Source organism: Chiloscyllium punctatum, chromosome 26, assembly GCF_047496795.1.
Source record: "Chiloscyllium punctatum isolate Juve2018m chromosome 26, sChiPun1.3, whole genome shotgun sequence".
In the NCBI taxonomy this organism is placed as follows: Eukaryota; Metazoa; Chordata; class Chondrichthyes; order Orectolobiformes; family Hemiscylliidae; genus Chiloscyllium; species Chiloscyllium punctatum.
The window spans coordinates 29442814-29463721 of NC_092764.1; the positions used below are offsets into that span (position 1 = coordinate 29442814).

At 36.6% G+C, this 20908-nt stretch overlaps 1 protein-coding gene across 4 annotated transcripts in view; it reads right to left on the bottom strand.

The window, feature by feature from the left end:
* wwp2 (WW domain containing E3 ubiquitin protein ligase 2) overlaps positions 1-20908 on the bottom strand; it is a 202813-nt gene that overhangs the window by 9623 nt on the left and 172282 nt on the right. For all 4 annotated transcript variants that reach the window (XM_072595995.1, XM_072595996.1, XM_072595997.1 and 1 more), the window contains 7 exons: positions 19370-19445; positions 18448-18519; positions 16905-16993; positions 9006-9165; positions 6743-6876; positions 6107-6247; positions 4446-4566 (listed from right to left, as the gene is read on the bottom strand). In XM_072595995.1, the coding sequence (XP_072452096.1) occupies positions 4446-4566; positions 6107-6247; positions 6743-6876; positions 9006-9165; positions 16905-16993; positions 18448-18519; positions 19370-19445 (793 nt within the window). The remainder of the gene's footprint in view (positions 1-4445; positions 4567-6106; positions 6248-6742; positions 6877-9005; positions 9166-16904; positions 16994-18447; positions 18520-19369; positions 19446-20908) is intronic.

Sequence of the window (20908 nt, forward strand, 5' to 3'; positions counted from 1 at the left end):
AGGCAAAGCATTCCATACCCTTACTACTCTGAGGAAAGAAACTACCTCTGACATCTGTCCTATATCTATCACCCCTCAATTTAAAGCTATGCTCCCTCGTGCTCGCCGTCACCATACTTGGAAAAAGGCTCTCCCTGTCCACCCCATCTAACCCTCTGATTATCTTTTATGTCTCTATTAAGTCATCTCTCAACCTTCTTCTCTCCAACAAAAACAGCCTCTAGTCCCTCAGCCTTTCCTTGTAAGATCTTCCCTCCATATCAGGCAACATCCTAGTAAATCTCCTCTGCACCCTTTCCAAAGCTTCCACATCCTTCTTATAATGCGGTGACCAGACTATACACAATACTCCAAGTGCGGCCGCACTAGAGTTTTGTACAGCTGCAGCATAACCTCATGGTTCCAGAACTCGATCCCTCTATTAATAAAAGCTAAAACACTGTATGCCTCCTTAACAACCCTATCAACCTGGGTGGCAACTTTCAAGGATCTGTGTACCTGGACACCGAGATCTCTCTGCTCATCTACACTAGCCCAGTACTTTGCATTCTGGTTACTCCGACCAAAGTGAATCACTTCACATTTGTCCACATTAAACTCCATTTGCCACCTCTCAGCCCAGCTCGGCAGCTTATCTATGTTGCTCTGTAACCTACAACATCCTTTGTCACTGTCCACAACTCCACCGTCCTTAGTGTCGTCTGCAAATTTACTAACCCACCCTTCTATGCCCTCATCCAGGTCGTTTATAAAAATGAAGAACAGCAGTGGACCCAACATCGACCCTTGCGGTACACCACTAGTAACTGGACTCCAGGATGAACATTTCCCATCAACCACCACCCTCTGTCTTCTTTCAGCAAGCCAATTACTGATCCAAACTACTATATCGCCCACAATCCCATTCCTCAGCATTTTTACAATAGCCTACTGTGGGGAACCTTATCGAACACCTTGTAGAAATCCATATACACTACATCAACCGGTTTACTCTCATCTACCTGTTTGGTCACCTTCTCAAAGAACTCAGTAAGGTTTGTGAGGCGTGACCTACCCTTCACAAAACCATGTTGACTATCCCTAATCAAATTATTATTTTCTAGATGATTATAAATCCTATCTCTTATAATCTTTTCCAACACTTTACCAACAACTGAAGTAAGGCTCACTGGTCACAAGTAGAGGAAACAATGGATTTCAAAATGGGTAAAAAATACCCTGACTGATGAGTAAAACACTTTGAAGTTACACTTGAGGAAGGGATAGAAGTTAAGAACAAAATTCCCAAAAGTCAAGAATACAGCAACTGAATACATTGCAGTATATTATTAGAAACAGCTCTGTTGAAATGTATACCCTATGGATTTAACAGAGGTTGCTATGGAAAAGTGTCCATGGAACACAATGTGAAAAGAAGTAGAAAAATGTTTATTATTTAGAAGTGGACAAATATGATGAGATTTGGATGAATGTTGTACCTGCAGTAAATGCAACAGAGAGTTCAAAGTTAAATTAGGGTAAATCTTAAAAGGCAGAAGGAGGGATTAAATTAAACCAGAGGTTTGAGGAAAATGTAAAAAGGGCAAAGTTAGAAGTGGTAAATGTTGGTGTTACCATTTAAGAGGACTGAACACGTCATATATTTGAAAATCAAGATAACAGACACAGAGGGACAAACAGTAAGATCACACAGAAACCCTGCTATTTGTTTGAAATGAACAATTTTCTGTTCCAGAGACACAGGAGACTTGTTGGGTGTTTAAAAAAAACTGCATAAAAGAATAAGAAATTTTGGGTGCAAAAAATAAAGTGTTCAATGTCTAATAAAAGTATGCCTGAATTTCTTTGCTATTTCACCAACAATCTCCCACCCTGAAAGTATTCTGGTTCATTAAAATGACTCCAATCCAACCTTACAGTGTGGTATGAACCAATTTCCAGAAACTATACGATTCCAAAAAAAAAGAGGTTGAAGCACAACAGCTAATGTTTTTTTTCATGGAATTTTAATTAACTTTTAAAATGTGTTTATTTCAATAATTTCCTGTTGTTTTGTTTTGGTTTTGGTGATGTCTCCACTCATTCATACTGCTAGCTGTAATTTCCTCCACTCAACCTCTGTTCAGAAGAATCGGGTGTTTAGTTCAACCTGGAAGTAAAGTTTTGTTTTGTAGAGTCTCCAAGCTGACAGAGTTTGTATAGAGATTTTCAAGTTGACAGAATTTAAAGTAAGTCCAGGCAAGTAAAGTTGGAAAGAAGTCATAAAACTGTTTAGCTATCCTAGAAGCAAAAGGATATTTCTCTGGGATTTGAGTATATCTAAAGCATATTACTAGGAAACAGGTTGAAATTTTGATTTGCTGTTTAATTAAGACCTTCCTAAACTGTCACACATATCCAGCCTTCTGTGAATAATTTTCAGTGACTAACCACCACCAACATATGTCTAAGCTACACGGCTGCGTGTGTGTGCAGCTGTTCCAAGATTCTGTGCAGGGTGATCGGCGCGCTAATGCTGAACATGACATTGCCTTCTGGTTCTGGAGGTCACTGCTACATATAGATTTCAAAGGTTCATGCAGAGAAAAAACAAATTAGAGAAAATGCTAACCACGCCTATAAACAACTGCAAATTTATCCAAAGGAATCTGGCTCATTAAAGTTCAAATTTTTTTTATCGACCAAACAAAGTCACTGGGATCTGACTTGTCCAGCATTACCATCATTCATTTCATAGTGAAGAATGGGAATTTGTAATAAAAAGGTACAAAATGAAGCAAATAGGCCATTTTTATGTCATGAGCTGTTTATTTTACAAGCACACTACTTAATGACGGGTTAAATAAGCTTTTCTATTATTGTATTCCACGGAGAAAAAAAAAATTGGCCAAGAAGTAAAGAATTCCTATGTCCAGCAATTTGGCTTTATTTTGAAAGAATGTACTTTAAATCATAATACAATCAAGAAACAATTCAAGATATCAATCTTTGTGTTTTGTGTGTTTATAGCATAGAAATGCTACGCTACATTTTAAAAAGCAACTATTCCAATGTTAAAGATTCCCAGCTGAACTTAATTAAGATATGATGATACATGCATATAGTATTCAAATGAAAGATAAGGAGGAAGTGAATTTCATTGAGAAGGTGAAACCAAAGATTGAAGGTTTAACTTCAAAAAATGTGTTCTTCTTTACCCTTCAAACTGATTATCCTGACATCAGTTCTTTCTAAAGTTATGAAAGCTGCTACCAACTTTCAAGCTATCCATCATTTTAAAGTTCTGGTTTAATTCAGATGAAAATGGCAAGGAAAGATCATCTGGCCCCATCAATACAAACACAAATCTTTCAGTTTGTGCAACCTTACTGTTTATAAATGTTATATAATTATAACATATTAAATGTTATATAATCATAACTATATAATTATAATTCTTGGTGGAGATAAAACTTCCATAGGAAATTTCCTGGGATTCAGAGATGATAGCTACCCATACTGCATCAGAAGACATGTTTGATTAGCCTTCCCCTAGCTCCAAAACAGGTTGATAGGAACTACGTCATTCCCATCCATTTGGTTGATCCCAAAGAATGCGGACTTGTTAATGACCTGTGTTTAAATGTTTTTAAATTGTTATTCTACTGATTACTTTATGCACATGTTATTCATTTCTAGGATGACTTAGATGATTCATCCATCATCTCGAACATTTCTGTGAAGTCTGGCACCAACATCATCTACACGCTCTGCCATTATATGACATTCCACAAGTACGACAGTTGGTAATGAAATTGCTCTATTTTCCTTTGTGCTTAACGGTTCACCCTCATTCTTTTTTCTATTATTACAGCAAAGTAATCCTCTCCATTGACCAGTCAAATTAGATTTTTTAGTGAATGATTTCACTCCAATATATCAACATTCAGACCCAAATTTCTATTTGGAACCTTCAGCTTTTCCACAGTCCAGTGGCTGACTCACATCATTATGTTTTCCTTTCCTACCATTTCTTTCAATGGGATAAAGAAAATATTATACCTTTTACTTGTTCAAGGACACAACTGATCTTGACCCTTGACCAGTCTAACCAACAGGTAATAATCCTAACAGCAACCTTCCCTCCAAATAGGTAGTTGGATGAAGGTTCTGTTTTCATGATGTATGACTCTATGACTTTAGGGAAATGAAAGAAACTAAAGTTAAGCTGTTTTCATTTAAAACTATGTAGAATTGTTGCTGATTTTAAAAATGCATCAGCGTACAGGTTTTTGAGGGGTTTCTGGAACATCTCTTCACCAGAGTAATTTAAAACATTTCCATCCTAATCAATTTGCCTGAGAGATGGAATCAACCAGTTTTCCAGCTATTTTTCATTGTGCACACCTTGCATCATACCGTGTGAGTAGTTAGCCACAAAAGAGATTTCAAAACCGGTTTCTTACCTCTAGTTCTTTTTCATCAAAATATCGCAGCCATTCTAATGGTACCACTTCATTAAACCCATCTAAGAAAGCCTTGGTTTGTTCCTCAACTCCACGAGTGAATCTCCAGTCTGTCAGCAGTCTACAGTTAAAAAAAATAATTGAATGTACATTGTTGCGAATATTTAAAAGTGATTAAGACTGATGTATCTTTGTAAACGCTGACAATAGACAGAATTTTGAGGCAATGGTTTAAATGTTCCATGTTTACTTCATAAAATTAGAAGCTGACTCACTCATTTTGCATTTGTCAGGAATTCTTTAGTCAACCTTGGATAATAAAAGATAGCACTGCAGACCAGAGATATGGTATTTACTGTCGAATGCACAAACATTAAAAAAAATTGAAACTTCCCTGCCTGAATAAAGCTCTGTAATTACAAAGCTGAAAAAAAATCTTTTTTATTAAAGGCTTCAGTTAATTCACAACTAACACCATGCTCTGAAAACTCTGCTCAAATCTGACAGATGTACTAAATTCCACGACAACAGCTGAGACAATCCTCAACATTCTAAAACAAGCAATAACATCCTTTGAAAAGCCAGCAAAATTTGATAAGAAAAATCAATTTTCCCTATTTCCCAACATTAATGGATCCTCAAAAACATTTCTTCTGGGTTCCAGATCCAGAATCACATCTTCACCCAAAAAAAGCCCAATTCTTATTGGGCCATTCCCAATCTGTGTGCCAAGTTAAATGCTAATAGAGGGGTTTCAAATGTATCAAATTAAATGCTAACAGAAAGATTTCAATCTAAGATACGTTGCTTAAAGACATACAGTCTAGCAAGCAGGAGAGAAAATATTATCCCCAACCACCTTCATTAGTAAGATAATGGTGTCAATAACTATTGCACTCTGGATGTGACCTATTAACAAACAAACAAATTTTATGATCATCTGTGAGCAGTTTATAATTTAGTACTGTCTGTCTCTGTCGCTATTAGCAATATTACTCTTAACTGGCGTACAGTAATAGTAGGGTAAAAGAAGTCAGTAATCCCTCGTCTAGTTACTCATGTCTATGGTGCGGAAGTTGTTGGTTCTTTAGCCATGGTAAATTTAAGGCAATCAAAAAGTTGTGCACAAAGTGACATGTGGAAATGTGACAGTCATCACATCATAGAATTGTATCATGACTAACAGTAATGTATACAACATGTCATAAAGAGAACAAAACATTTTTCTGCGGTACTATTCATAATAGGCCAAATGATGAATTCTAATACTAGGTCATGATTTACTACACAGTGCAAGGTTCAATGAAATCAGTCAAATACCAGTGAAGTGATTACCTAGTGTCTTGTTTTGTATTCAGTGTTCACAGAAGCTCCTGCTTTACATACTTTTTCTTTGAAATATTGAAAACTGAGTTTGACCTAGGCTAACATAACTCTGAAAAATATTAAACAAACCATACTGTCTAAATATTGATTAATGTAGAAAACTTCCATAATCCTGTAGTATTACAGAAGAATATTACTGACAGAATATACTTATAGAAAGCAGCTTTAAGTAATTGTTTTCACAATCTGACTAGTATACATTTGTCCTACCATGGTGTATATATAAAAAAAGGATATCTAAATTAACATTGTATAAAATATTTAGAATCATTAACCTTATGTACTCCTCCTTATTCTCTTCGATGACCATAATATTTTCCCCATTTTCCTTCAGTTCGTGGCTTGTAACTTTGCCTAAGATTTCCATATCCTGAGCAAAATACAACTCCAAACCACACTCTTCAACATTATTCTCCCTGAAAAGGAAAAAAAATGCAACACAACACAATCACTAATACCATCCAGTCTTCTGTTTTTAATGAAAAGCAGAAAATGATGGAGAAACTCAGCAGATCTGGCAGCAAATGTGAAGAGTGAAACAGGCTCCAAAAAGCAGACATTGATCGTGATAGAATAACTCTGTTGTTCTCTCCGCAGATGCTGCCAAACCTGAAATTCTCCAGCACTTTCCATTTTTACTTCAGATCTTTAGGCAGCTGCAGTGTTTTGCTCTCATTCAATTTTACATCGAATTTTTGAGAAGTAATGCCAAACTTGTATATACCCTCTGTTAACTGGCTTCAACTGTGTTTTCCCAAAACAATGGAGACTAGTTGAAACATAAAATTAAAATGACTAAATTCAAAATGCCTAGAAGGTTAACTGTGCACAAACATCAGAATATATATTTGCATCATTTTACAACGAAGTAAGTAAATGCATTGTATATTCAAATATAAAGTTATATTTACTTGATCCACAGCAGAGAATTGTAGAACTCTGGATCAATTGATTCTAAGTCCTTTATTGTAGGCTTTTTGTTCAGCATACGTTTATAAAATGGCAATGTGAATCCGGTATCAATAAATTTACCATGGTAAAGAGCCTAGAAGTAAACAAAACAAGCGAAAGTAAGATTTCATATTACAGCTTACAGAAATGCTTTGAGAAAGCTGAAAGTAGCACTCATTAAGACCTCTAAGTAGTCATAAGGAATATTTGAAATAAACAGACTGTCATCTTTCAGAAATATCTTTGAGATCCTCTCTTGTGCCAGACAAAGAAGTAACACCATATTTGGGGCAATTGGTTAGTCTATTGTCCAAGATGACTTGATTAGGGAGAGTCAATATGGATCTATAAAGGGATGTTCTTACTATTCTTATAGAAACGAGCTGAATTTTTTCAAGGATTAACAAACGTGTTTGATAAGGGTGTGTCTAGGGATATATTTATATGAACTTCTAGAAGATACTCAAGAAAATTCCAGTGGAGAGACTCACAGTAACAATGAGAGCCCAAATATTTGGAAGCAACTACTTGCCTGGATGGAAAACAGAAGGTGGATAAAGGGTATGCAGTCAAGTTGGCAGAATACAATAAATAAAATTGCGCAGGGATGTGAACTGTGACCTCAGCTTCTCATTGTATTTATAAGTGGCTCAGATAAAGGAACAGAGGGGCATATATAAATTTGCTGACAACATCAATTCATTTCATTAGTAAATAGTTTGGCTAGATGCAGAAAATTGTGGAGATATTGCGAGATAAATTAGTGGGAAAAACTACAGCCAATGGATTCAAAGCAGCAGTGTAAAGTGCACTTTAGGCCCAAGAAAGGGCTGGGCGTAGTAGAGAAATAGCTAGAATTGCATTTGAGTTATAAGAGTTGTGAAGACAGGATGTATCTCACAGAGTACTCTCCTGAATATACAAGTAAAAGGGGTGCTCTAATTGAAGCATTTAAGATAATCAAAGGATGTGATAGGGTAGAGAGAGAAGCTCCTTTCTCTGGTGAGAGATTTCCAAACAATGGGGCTTAATCTTACAATTAGAACAAGGTCATATAAAACCAAGTAATTGTCAGAAATCATTACTTCAGATAGAGTAGTGGAAGTCGGAAACAAGCCTTCTCCCCAGGGTACTGAAGTCATGGAACCAAGGTAGAATGATCAAAGCAAGTTGTAGGTATGGAAATGTTGGAAGGCCTGGATGGTCCACATTCCTATGTTCTAACGACAAAAACTAGCATTTATATTGCATTTTTAATTGTGATAAAACATTTCAAGGCACATCCTGGGTATGTTATCAAATAAAATTAGGCTCCAAGTTATATAATAAAATAAGTGACTTGTCAAAGAGATTAGTTTTAAGGGAAGGGTACAGAGAAGGAGAGTTTATGGGAAAGTTCATCAGCATAGGGCACAGACTGCTACAGACTTGGCCACCAATGATAGAGTGATTAAAAGCAAGGGTGCACAAAATGCTGAAACTGAAGGGCACAGAGATCTCAATATATTTATGGTTCAATCAACATTACAAAAGTAAATAAATGCCTTAAATATGCTGTGGAGAAATTAAACATTGTAGAAAAACTTGTCAGTCTCTGTCATCTCTTTTCCAATCATACAAGGACAATATATATACACAAATTCTTTATGACAACACCCTTTAGCAATTAAAGTCTACCTGCCAGGTCTGAGAACTAAAACTGACAATTAACTGTTCCTGCTATATCTTTGCCAACAACTGCCCAACCAATCAGGGCCTTCTACTCTAGAACTTAGTGTTCTTCTGGCAGTACAATTTCTTGTATTCTAGTTCAAAGAAGCGGAAAAAAATGCTTCAACGTTTTTTCTCTTTTCAGCGATCGTTAAGTTCTGTACTACCAAGCAATTATCTATATGAAAATTGACTATCAGTTTTTTCTATGTTACAACAGTTCTTCCAAAGTATTTCATTGGTTCTGATATGCTTTGGTGCTTTAATTTATGAAAGGACCATAGAAATATATGCTTGCTTCCAAGTATTTCTGGTAGACTTGCATTTAACTTGGCAGAAATGGAACGTCAATGATGCAAATATCTAAATTTATAGGTTCCAGATCTAAAATTGAAATCCCAAAAATTATTATAACACAACTTTGACCATGTGTATTTTGGAATTGACAGTGGCTATTTAGAATGCAGGTGGTTACATACACTATATTTAAATTATATCCATCTTTAGACTTACCATTGCTATGAACCTTCCAATAAAACGAAAATAGGTCAAGTGATCTGGATTAATTGATGATGCAGGGTTTATCTGCAGACAGTAATTGTTCTTTCCAGCGTATTCAAACAAGCAGTACATTGGATTGAGAACTTCGTGGGAAAGTAGGAAAAACCACTCTCTATGGAACAACAGTAAACTCAAATAATAAATAATTGAAATTTTATCAACTTAAATTGTATGCTCAAAACACAACTTTCATACTATTATGCAATGATAATGCATGTTTAAAAGTGAACAGATTTTTTAACCATCCCATGGTTCCTTATGTAGTCAAGAAATCATAACTCTTCTCCAACCTCAGATGCTCATGAGCAATGAGCAGAAATTGTAACTTCCCACCACGGAATCAAAGAAAGTTTTGTTTCACCACCTTCAATGTTTTACTCAAATTATTATATGTTAATATTCTGGCAACTTCATAATGAAATTTTCACAGCCACCTGACCATCAAATTTATGTTGACTCTTGAAAGAGCAGAGCCTCCATGAGTCCAATACCCCATTCCACCTTTGTAGCTTTGCAAATTCAGAACCGTTAAAGCCTCATCCAATTCATTTGTAAAATCATTCATCATCTCTGCTTCCATTATTCTTCTAGTCATCACCACTTGCTGTGCAAAAACACCCACCTCACAGCATCGTTGCATCCAAAACTATAGACATCTACCAAAACTTGCTGGTATCTTTCCTCCAGGCACATTTTGATTCACCTTGACTTTGACACTGCTATTCCAAAAGCCTCAATTTTGTTAACCATGATGCATGTCAAACACTTTGTTAAATATAGACAATATTGCTTTCCCTACATCAACTTTCTGTTAATTAATCAAAACATTCTATGAGATTAATCAAGTGTTATCTGTCTTGTAAATCCATACTGATTGTCCTTAACTAACTATTATGCAATGATAATGCATGTTTAAAAGTGAACAGATTTTTTAACCATCCCATCGTTCCTTATGTAGTCAAGAAATCATAACTCTTCTCCAACCTGTTTATTTTCCCTCTGTTATTAACGTTACCTATCACTGATGATAAACTGACTGGTCTATGGTTATATGGAGTGCCCTGATCACTTTTTCTCAAATAGAACTCTAAGCATATCACCTTCTTTGTCCCATGAAGACCCCAACCATCTCTTACAATCTACTGTTCACAAAACAAAGAATTCCGACTTCCCATTAGTGTTAATTGCCATTCTGATCTCATATTCATTCTGACAGTCTTATTTTCTTCTTCACATGCCCTACCAAATTACAGTGTCCTGCCTGATCATCCTTTGAAGAATTTACCTGAAGTCTATCAAACATTATCTTTTTGCTGTTTCATAATATTTTCTCCCCCTCATTATCCAAGAAGCCTTGAATTTTGTTGGCTTACCTTTTGCCTTTATTGGAATGTACCTGGTCTTAAAATACTTTCTCCTGAAAGATCACCCACTATTCTCTTATTGGCCGGAATATTTTTGGTTCTGTTTTACTCTGGCTAGATCCCCTCTCAACCCATTGGAGTTAGCCCCTGTCAGTTCACATGTTCCTTTTTAGATAATTCTCTATTTTTAACTTAAAAGCACATGGTACAATGTTTATTCTTATACAAATACTCTACCGTACACTTGACAATTTAGCCCATCTCATTCCCAAGTACACTTTCATTCCTGGGTGGGATGTTGCCTGTGAGCACAGACTGCTCCACTCACCATGTCACACGGTTCTATCACATTGCATTTTATTAAAATTGATGACTGACTTTATTGGTATAGCTTTACATATAGACCTAGCTGTGCGCAAGATTTCCTCAGAATTGTCCAATGCAGTCCAAAGCCCTAATTCAGAGGCCACTAGGGGAACTAAGTCTCTTTCCCAAACGAAGGGAAAGAAAATCAAGATTGCATCAACCTAGCCCATTCGTAGGTTCAGGAGTCAGCCATTCAGCCCTTGAGCACTGTTCAACCATTTAATGAGATCAGTGATCTGTGGCTCATATCCCTTTATCCCTTTGCTGAACAAAAGTGCATCTATATCAGATTTAAAACTAACAACCAATCTAACACCAACTGCCATTTGTTGAAGACAGCTTTAAACCTCTATTCCTGAAACTTCGCTGCACGGTCTTGCTCTAATTTTCAGATTGCGCCCCCTAGATAGAAAATCTCGCTGAAAAGAATGTCAATCCAGAACACTGCAAGAGTAATTTGAGCAGGACAACTTAAAGTCTGTGATAGGTGCAAGCAGAATCATAATTACTTCTTTTTTCAAAAACAAAATACGACAATTATCTTTTCAAATTTCAATTAGAGAGAAGCATGATATACTGCATCATTCAGTTCATCTGGAATCAGATGGAAAAGATAACTGGAATCAAGTTATACTTAACCTGAATTTTTATACAGCAAATTGCAGTTTCAGCTCATATGTTCAGAACAAAAAGGTACAGAATAAGAAAGAACCTCAGCACAAAGACAAATGGTTTCCATTGATGCAGGAAGAGTCTCAGCAGCCTGTCCGTGGTTCTACCCTGTGGTAGAACAGCATGACGTAACCTACCATAGGGTAAAACCACTGGTAGGACACAGAGTGAAAGCAGCTGCAGGAAGCGATGATGGAGACTCTAAGTACAGAAACTTCATCCACCAAGAAAGAATAGCAATATTGAAAATCAACTTTCTTATACAAAGGTAATGCAAAACATCAGAAACTTAAGCAAGCTTGCATTAAAAGCTGCACCATTTTAAAAATATACAATAATATAACTTACACAAAAATATCTTTTGTTGGCCATGCCATTTTAGAATTTTCTTTAAGATTAACGTATCTCAGAATAACAGTGGCAATTGAAATTTTAATTGTCAGCTGCAGCTTCTAATGAAGATTTTAAGATTTCATGCAGCCAACCACCTGCTACAGTTCAGTGTGCAAGTTTATACCTAAAACTAAAAATGCTGTACACGTCATATATTTTGCTTTCAAAATTAATGCACACCATCTCTCAAGTTGGTGCTGAAATTTGAGCAGTTTTCTGATATCAGTTAAGAGTGTGTGATGACGTATTTCAAAAAAGACCTGAAAACAAGTTTTGTTTACATCCTATGACAATGCAGTATCAGGCATAAGCATTAACCAGATATTCTTACACTGTGCAAGGAACCAACTCCAATCAAGTTATTGCACAGGAAATATTTAGTCAAGTAGCTAACTTCTCAACTATTTCAAATCTGTTCTCATACTGCTCCATTGTTGCACAGGCAATTTATCAAGAATAAAAAAAAACAATGTGTAAAACAAACTCAGAATATGAACATTGTGATGAAATTCATTGCTTTGTGAGATGAATGGGAACCATGTGATCTGCACTAACTCTGGAATTCAAAGTCTGTATTTTTTAAGACAGGCTCTAAAAGAGAAACCAAAACTTCAGATTTCTGAGAAAGAAGGGATACATGGCTATGACACCAGACTGTGACCTCATGTTTTTGGAGAATCGAAACTGGATTGTGAAAAGCACAAAACTTTTCAGAGATCAGCAGGAGTCCTAGGCAGGCAAGGTATGGGGAGTTCAAGTTTATTTGTGTGGGACAACTGTGAAAAATTAAAATCTAATACTCTTGTGAGCAAAGCTAAGGAGATTCTGGAAAGTACTCCCTTTGATGACCATATTCATAGAACACAGATGAAGTAAAGTGGGCAGCACGGTGGCGCAGTGGTTAGCACTGCTGCCTCACAGCACCAGGGACCTGGGTTCAGTTCCTGCCTCAGGCAACTGTCTGTGTGGAGTTTGCACATTCTCCCAGTGTCTGCGTGGGTTTCCTCCGGGTGCTCTGGTTTCCTCCCACAGTCCAAAAAATGTGCAGGTTAGGTGAATTGGCCATGCTAAATTTAGCGCAGCCATGTTAAATTGCCCGTAGTGTTAAGTGAAGGGGTAAATGTAGGGGAATGGGTCTGGGTGGGTTGGTGTGGACTTGTTGGGCCAAAGGGCCTGTTTCCATACTGTAAGTAATCTAACATAGTTGGAAATGATTTGATGACAAAATACTTTCTGAAGAAGAGATTGAACTCTATTTGAGGAATGTTGTGGAGGTCTCAGTGTTGAACTGGGATGGACAAAGTTAAAAATCAAACAACACCATGTTATAATCCAACAGATTTATTTGGAAGTACTATAACCCGGTGTTCTGTGATTTCTAACTCCACCTGAGGAAGAGAGAGTTATGAAGGACTTTGTGGCTACACATGCTAAGGGGACTGATAGTAAATTTGAGAAATCTTGGTTTGTTACATTGGATACGTAAACTGTGATTTCTAGTTTCTAGTGAATAAAAATGGTCTGTGAACTCCTATTTCATATATGTTGATTTCAGTTTGTTGGCAAAGTGCAATCTTGTCCATCTGTTCCTTCTGCTGGAGTTGTTTGGCAAGTTTAATTCTTTTAGGTTATTGGTCTCATATTGGGCAATTGGAATCATAACAAAACATGGGGTAGCAAACAATGATGATGAGAATAAAGGGGACATTGTGATTAAATGATAACTATTATTGAGGACTGTGACCTTTCCTACTAAAGTTACAAAACATGAGTTGCTAGTGAAACAATACCATTTGAAAACCATCATAGCATGTTTCAAAACTGTTCAGAATTATTTTATATGTGAAAATTCAATTATTTTCCCCACCCCTAACTGGTCTATATAGTTGACTGCACCACCTTCCTGACCGGTGCTGTCACCTTAAGCAACCTCGAGCATGTTCATCTACTGCTACCAGCAGATCGATGATGCTGCAATTTCTGATCATGCAGGTGTCATCTTCTTATGACACAAACATATTTACACACATACATTCAATTGATTTTAAGGCAAGCAACTCTGTTGAGAACACTATTATAAAAGCTGTCAACAGCATTTGAAGTTGGAGGAGACTGGTGGAGCGTTGGAGCTGGAAGACATTGGTAGGCTGTTAAATGAGTATTTCACTTCCATCTTCACTCAAGAGGAAGAGGATGTAAGTACAGAATTTGGGAAGAGGAGTCTTGAATAGATTGACATCGGGACCGAGGAGGTATTAAAGATTTTGGTGGGCTTAAAATGGATAAATGGCATTCCAGGCCGTTGTGGGTGGTGAAGAAAGAAATTACAGGAGCTCGGACGCAAATTTTTAATTTGGCTATGGTCACAGGAGAGATGCCAGGGTACTGGAGGACAGCTAATGCAGTTCTACTTTTCAGGAAGGGTGGTAGGGATAAGCCAGGGAACTACAGAGTGTTGGAGAAAATTCTTAAATAGAGAATTAATCTCAACTTGGAGAGGCAAGGTTTGATCAGGGATAGTCAGCATGGATTTGTCAGAGGGAGATCTTGCCTAATACATCTGGTGGAGTTTTTCCAGGTGGTGCTCTGGATTGCATTTGGAGCATTATGAACAGTTTAGGGCCAACCCTATATCTAAGGAAAGATATGCTGGTGTTGGAGGGGGTCCAGAGGAGGTTTACAAGAATGATAGCTGGGATAAAGGGCTTGTCATATGAGGAGCGGTTGAGGACTCTGGGTCTGTACACAATGGAATTTAGATGATGTTGGGGGTGGGATCTGATTGAAACCTACAGAATACTGAAAGGCCTGGATAGAGTGGATGTGGAGAAGAAGTTTCCACTAGTAGGAGAAATTAGGATCTGACGGTGCAGGCTCAGAGTAAAGGGACAAGCCTTTCGAACTGAGGTGAGGCCAGGGATAGTTAATCCGTAGAACTTAGAGGATCGTGGAGGTCAAGTCATTGAGTGTATTTGAAACAGAGGTAGATAAATTCTTGATTGGTAAGGGGATCAAAGATTATGGAAAGAAAGCAGGAGAATGGGGTTGAGAAACATATCGGTCACAATCAAATGGCAGAGCAGGCTTGATGGGCCAAATGACATAATTCTTCTCCTATATCTAAGGTCTTACAATCAGATGTGTAGATAAGGATAGTGCAGTTGATTTAGTTGATTGGATTTCAGCAAAGCTTTTGACAAGGGCCCACATGGGAAAATGATAAAGAAAGTAAAACCACATGGGATACAGGGTAACTTGGCAAAATGGATCCAAATCTGGCTTAGTGGTAGAAGACAGAGGATGGTGGTATATGGCTGTTTGTATGACTGGAGGTTAGCTTCCAGTGGCGTATCACAGAGAACTAAGTTCCTTAACAATCAAGATATATATAAATGATAAGGATGAGAATGTTGGGAGGGGGATGAGAATATTGGGAAGGGGATGATAAGTTAAGCTTGCAGATGACACAAAGATTGGTCAGGTGGTTATGGCTGATATTGAGATTTGTTAGATTTGCAGATAGCAAATGGAATCTAACCCTGAAAAGTGCGCGGTGATGATGCAATTTGGAAGAAGTAAAAAGACAAGGATGTACTCAATGAATGGGAGGACACAAGGAAGCTCAGAGAAATACATCGATCTTGTCCACAGATCACTAAAGATGGCAGGACAAGAAAATAGATTAGATAAGGAGGCATATTCAACACTTTTTCAGTCATAGCATAGATTATAAAAGCAGGGAGGTTATGTTAGAGCCTGACGAAACTTTGATTAGGCCACAGTTGGAATACTGCGTGTGGTTCTGGTCAAAGGATGTGATTACATTGGAGGAAGCGCAGAGGACATTTACTGGGATATTGCCTAGGTTGGAGCATCTGAGTTGTGAAGGGATGCTGGACAAGCTCGGGTTGTTTTCTTTAGAGCAGGCTGAGACAGAAACCTGATTGAGCTGTATGAGATTATGAAAGGCATACATGAAGGGTGGATTGGAAGCAGCTGTTACCTTTAGTTAAGTTCAATAATGAGGGGGCATAATTTTAAGGTGAGAGGCAGGAGGCTCAGAGGGGATTTGAGGAAAATGTTTTTCATCCAGAGAATGGTGGGAATCTAAAATGGACTGCCTGAGAGGCAGGAGAAATGTGAAACCTCACAACCTTTAAAAAGCTTATGGATGAGCACTTGAAATGACATGACATTCAAAGCTATGGGCCACATGCCGAAAGCTGTTGATTACTGTAAATAGGTTAGCTCAGACTTGATAGGCCAAAGAGCTGTTCTGTGCTGAATGACAATGTGAAAAGACAAGCACAAAGTTATTGGGGTTCATTTCAAGTAGGTGCTCACGGCTGGTTTCTCTTTGAGTGAACGCTTACGATTTGGCTAGCTTACTTTGACCTATGGCAAATCCACTACGTGAAATCACAAATAGACATATGGGAAATGCAAGCTTCTAGAACAGAAGATTGATCCACTAATCCAATGACAACTCAACTTGCTGTTAAAAGGCTTTGCTATCTAGCAAGTTTTAACTGTACCTCGATTCTCATCATCACAAAAATCCTCATAAGCCAAATACAAAAGGATAACCAAGACCTCATTATAGTTTGTTGCAGATGTCACACTGTTTTGTATTTATTCAGAAACTGAATTGTAGTATGAAACCACAGTTCACAATCAGAGCACCTTTACTTAGCCAGAATGTCACTATAAAAAGTCCCTTTTAAAAAAAAGCTCATTTAATTATATTTCCTATAAAGATTAACATATTAAGTTGCACACACTCTGTTCTGTATTCTTTCATGTACAGGAAATGTAAGCATGAGAATACTTTTATAAAGTCATAATTGTCTTTCAATTAGTGGCCTGTGCTTTTTTTGTATCCACCCGATTAGGAACACATTCCCTAAAATGATCCAAATGTAAAACAACAACCATATCATAATCCCTCATTATGTGCCCAAGTCTGTAGCCAGTCTTGCAAACATAATCTCATTATTTAGCTAGCAGAAAGCAGCAGCTACCATCAAAATAACTGTTTTAGTTTAGTATTACTCACCTTGCTATACCTCCATAATCCAAACCCTCCTCTCCACGCATGATGATATATAGCCGACGGCGCAAATCATAGGGCTTCATGTTCATTATCTGTATGTTAAATAATTCAATATATTTCAAAGTCACCAATTAGGGGAAAAAGTGAAGGCCTTTTTCAGTCAGTTTACATTTTACACATACTCAACAACAATGATTGCTGATGATGTTATATAAGGCACTACATTTGGAAAGCTCCAGTGTTCAAATGAGTGTTTTTTTTAAAGTGACTGGTGCCAATTCAATTCAGATAAGTTAGCCCTTGCAAGTTATTAATGAATAACTACATAAATAGGAAGGATTAAGAGGGATATGGGCCAAATGTTGACAAATGGGTCTAAATCAGTTTAGAATTCTGGTCAGCGAAGATGAGTTGGACCGAAGGGTCTGTTTCCATTCTGTACATCTCAATAACTGACTGATTGTAACAGCTACTGAATAAGATCTTCAAGTCATTATAAGGTAGCATTTCATTTACTGCAATGATTTCAAGCTAGGTTTTGCTGCCAACCACCACATTCCAGCCCAAACAATGCACACGACAAAAACGATAAAAGCAAAACAAAGCTAGAAACAAATAAGTCAACTGTGAGCATCTCCTCATGCTTAGTCTTATCCAATATTTTTATTCTATTATGCAGATTGTTCAGATAAGAAAATCATTGTAGTGATAAAGACTAGAGATAAGATAGATACAGGAAACGATTGAAGAAACAAAGTGATCTGCAGTAATGATACACACTAGTTAAAATAAAGAAAAAGCAAACTTGACAAGTTAAGGACAACTGCAAGCAGCGAGTTAACAAAGAAAAATTTTTGATATTCACATCGAGTAAGAGAATGACGAGGTTAGAAATAAATTTGAATGTGATATAAGATACAAATCCATAGCTTAAGTATGGATACTACTGAAAATTAGTATTTGCAGTAATAGCAAGTGAAGACAGAAGATGTGAGTTTCCAGCAGCTGCAGCTGGCTACAAATTGACAAATGTTTCTAACAGAAATGACAGGCAACTAAGTCTCAGGTATGCAGAACTAGAGTACAAGGATTTCCTCTCAGAACAAACAGTTTAAGAAAGTGTCCAGTCTATGTGCCTGACTATAACAGCATCCTGTGGAGGGTTGCCATGTGATCGAATATCAGGACTTGCTCCGGACTTGCTATAGAGGTGCTCAATACAATGTTTCCAAGAGAGGATCCTCAATGGCAGATACCTGGTGAACCCTGACATAATTTAGCAGTCTGAACGTATTGTGATGAACAAGTCTCATCAGGGTAGGCGCCTTTCAGATTTGGGAAAAATAGCAGTGGCAGCAGATGGGTTAAGACTCATCTACACATCTTTGCACTTCCCAATGTGTAATTGAAAAGAAATGGCTACACAACGCTGCTTTCAGTCTTAGCAGTAATTCTGCTTGTAGGGAAAAGAATGAAAATGCATTTAATTCGTATTTTTTCCATATGATACTTTTACCTCCAGCATTTAGATTTTAAATTTTGTTACCTGTTGAAAAGAATCCTCAAATAGGGTCTGTCTGGAGACACTGATCTTAACGTGACTTGGTAATGCATTAGACTGAAACAACAATCAAAATTCACCAAAATAAGAGAACAGAATAAATTCAAAATTTGAGGCAGAAATACAGAACTTTAAAATTAAAATCCATTTGTTTCCAGATTATGGCTGGGTATTTGAAGGAAATTTATGCTGCGCCTAGTTCTGCAGCATATAGAAAAAAACTATTAAGGTGGTTTTAAAAAATGTAATTTCCTCATTTGAATACAATTCTGTTTTAAAAGAATGAAAATAAAAATCACTTTATATTTTCGGCGTTCTAATTGCAGTTAGAATTGTGTAAAATCTCTGCCTTGGTCTGCTATATGTTTTCCATCCCAGTTACAAAGAAGTGGATATTAATCAGTTTTAAATAAGACAAAGAAACCTTTTACTGATATTTTGCCCCTACCTTACATGCCATGTACAGGTTGTGTCTTCAAGTAAAAAAAAACCTGGTTTCAGCTCCAAAGGGTGTTAAAATATCATTTTAGGGCAGCTGGAAACTAGCACTTGGTCAGCTGATTTTGACAAAGCTGTTTCACATTAGCCAGAAGTAAAAGAAAATAAATGTCAAAATAACTCACTTTGCACATCAATTAGATGGCAAGTGTGAAGATTTTTCTTTAACCAGCAATCATATTGTAAGCTGAATAATCTAGTTAAATAGGCGCATGCTGTTACTATTAGAAAAAATATAAATTGAAACTGTATTCTCTAGTTACTAATTTTAGATGACCCTATTAGCATAATTCATTATATACCAATGAATTACATATTATTTTATTATTGAAAACATGTAAACATCAAAATAAATAAAAATATCAAAATATTGAAATCTACTTCTTTTATCTTTCATTATTATACTCACATGACAAAGGAATCGAAACTGGTGATATTTCCATCGAAAGCTTCGATCATATGCTGCTGGAGATCCACTTTTCGAACTGTAATTATTAAAAAGTTTGTCTTGTCATGACATTAACTAGTTACTATAAACTGAAGTTCAATTTGGTTTGCATAACAAGTTTCACACCAGCTATTACTTAACATAAAACTACTTAATTTCTAAGTGGTAATTCAGTAAAACTTAAAAGCATTTACTTAATTTATGTCCATGCACACTAATTTAGACAAAATAATGAAAATATGAAATGCTACAATGAATGAATTTAGTGAAATTAATATTAAGTTTACAAGTCTTTCAAGTATCTTTCTTGATTTTGTATAAAATAATGCTTCAGCCTGCAAGTGTCACTACAGTAAAATCCACTATAGTACAGACACTATTAAATGAATTTGCACCACACAAATGTCAACTAGCGGAAGTCACTTATCTGAAATCTATTTTTTGCAGAATTTATTAAATGAATTTACACTGGTTAATAAATTATTCCTGTTCATATACACCAACTTTCTACATTCTAATTGTCAACATAGTAGAAGAGTATAAAAAAAATCTCTTATACAGTAATGGCTGTAGGGCTCAGACAATGCTCATCCATAGGAATCAGGTTAGTTCTAAGGTAGATTGGTGAAATAGTTCTCTCCACTACTGAAACATATCATTCATTAAAATCTAAAAATTTAAATCCAGACATTCTTCTGCTATCTGCCTCTATAACTGCAACAAAGGCAGGAGCATCGGAAGATGTGCATGAGTTTACTACCAGCTGAGGAACTTGATACTGACTAAGAGGTTATTTAATGGAGAATAATCGGGAAAGGAAAACAGCTACGGAAACTGCAATTTCAATTCTGAATTGTCATACACACTATCATTGTTTAATTGTTTTTGAAAGCAAAAACATTGATGTCAAAGGATGCAAAGTGGGCAATTTTCAGGTATCAGCTTGACGATGAAAGTTGATGATTAATGATATTATCAAGCTAGAGATAGTGTTCAGAAGAAATTTACCTGGATATTGCCAAGAATGGAAGGATTGATTTATAGGGGGAGGCTTGATTAGCTGGCACTTCTTACAGTGCAGCGTAAGAGATTGAGTTTATTGAGGTTTATAAAATCACGAGGTGAGGTGTATGACAGATGTCTTTTCCCTAGGTAGGAATTTCAAGACCAGGAGTCATATGTTTAAAGGTGAAAGAAGAAAGATTTAAAAAAAACGTGAGGAGCAATTCTTTTTTAAACAGAGAATGGTTCGTGTATGGAATGAACTTCCAGAGAAAGCAGTAGATGCAGGTACAGTTACAATGTTTATAAGACATTTAGGGAAGTAAATAAGTAAGGAATATCTGAAGGGAGATGGGCCAAGTGCAGGCAGGTGGGATTAGTTTAGTTTGTGATTATGTTCAGCATTGACTGGTTGGATTGAAGAATCTGTCTCCATGCTATATGGTTCCATAACTTTATAACTTGTAAAAATGCACATTGCGGTTTTCATGAACTTTA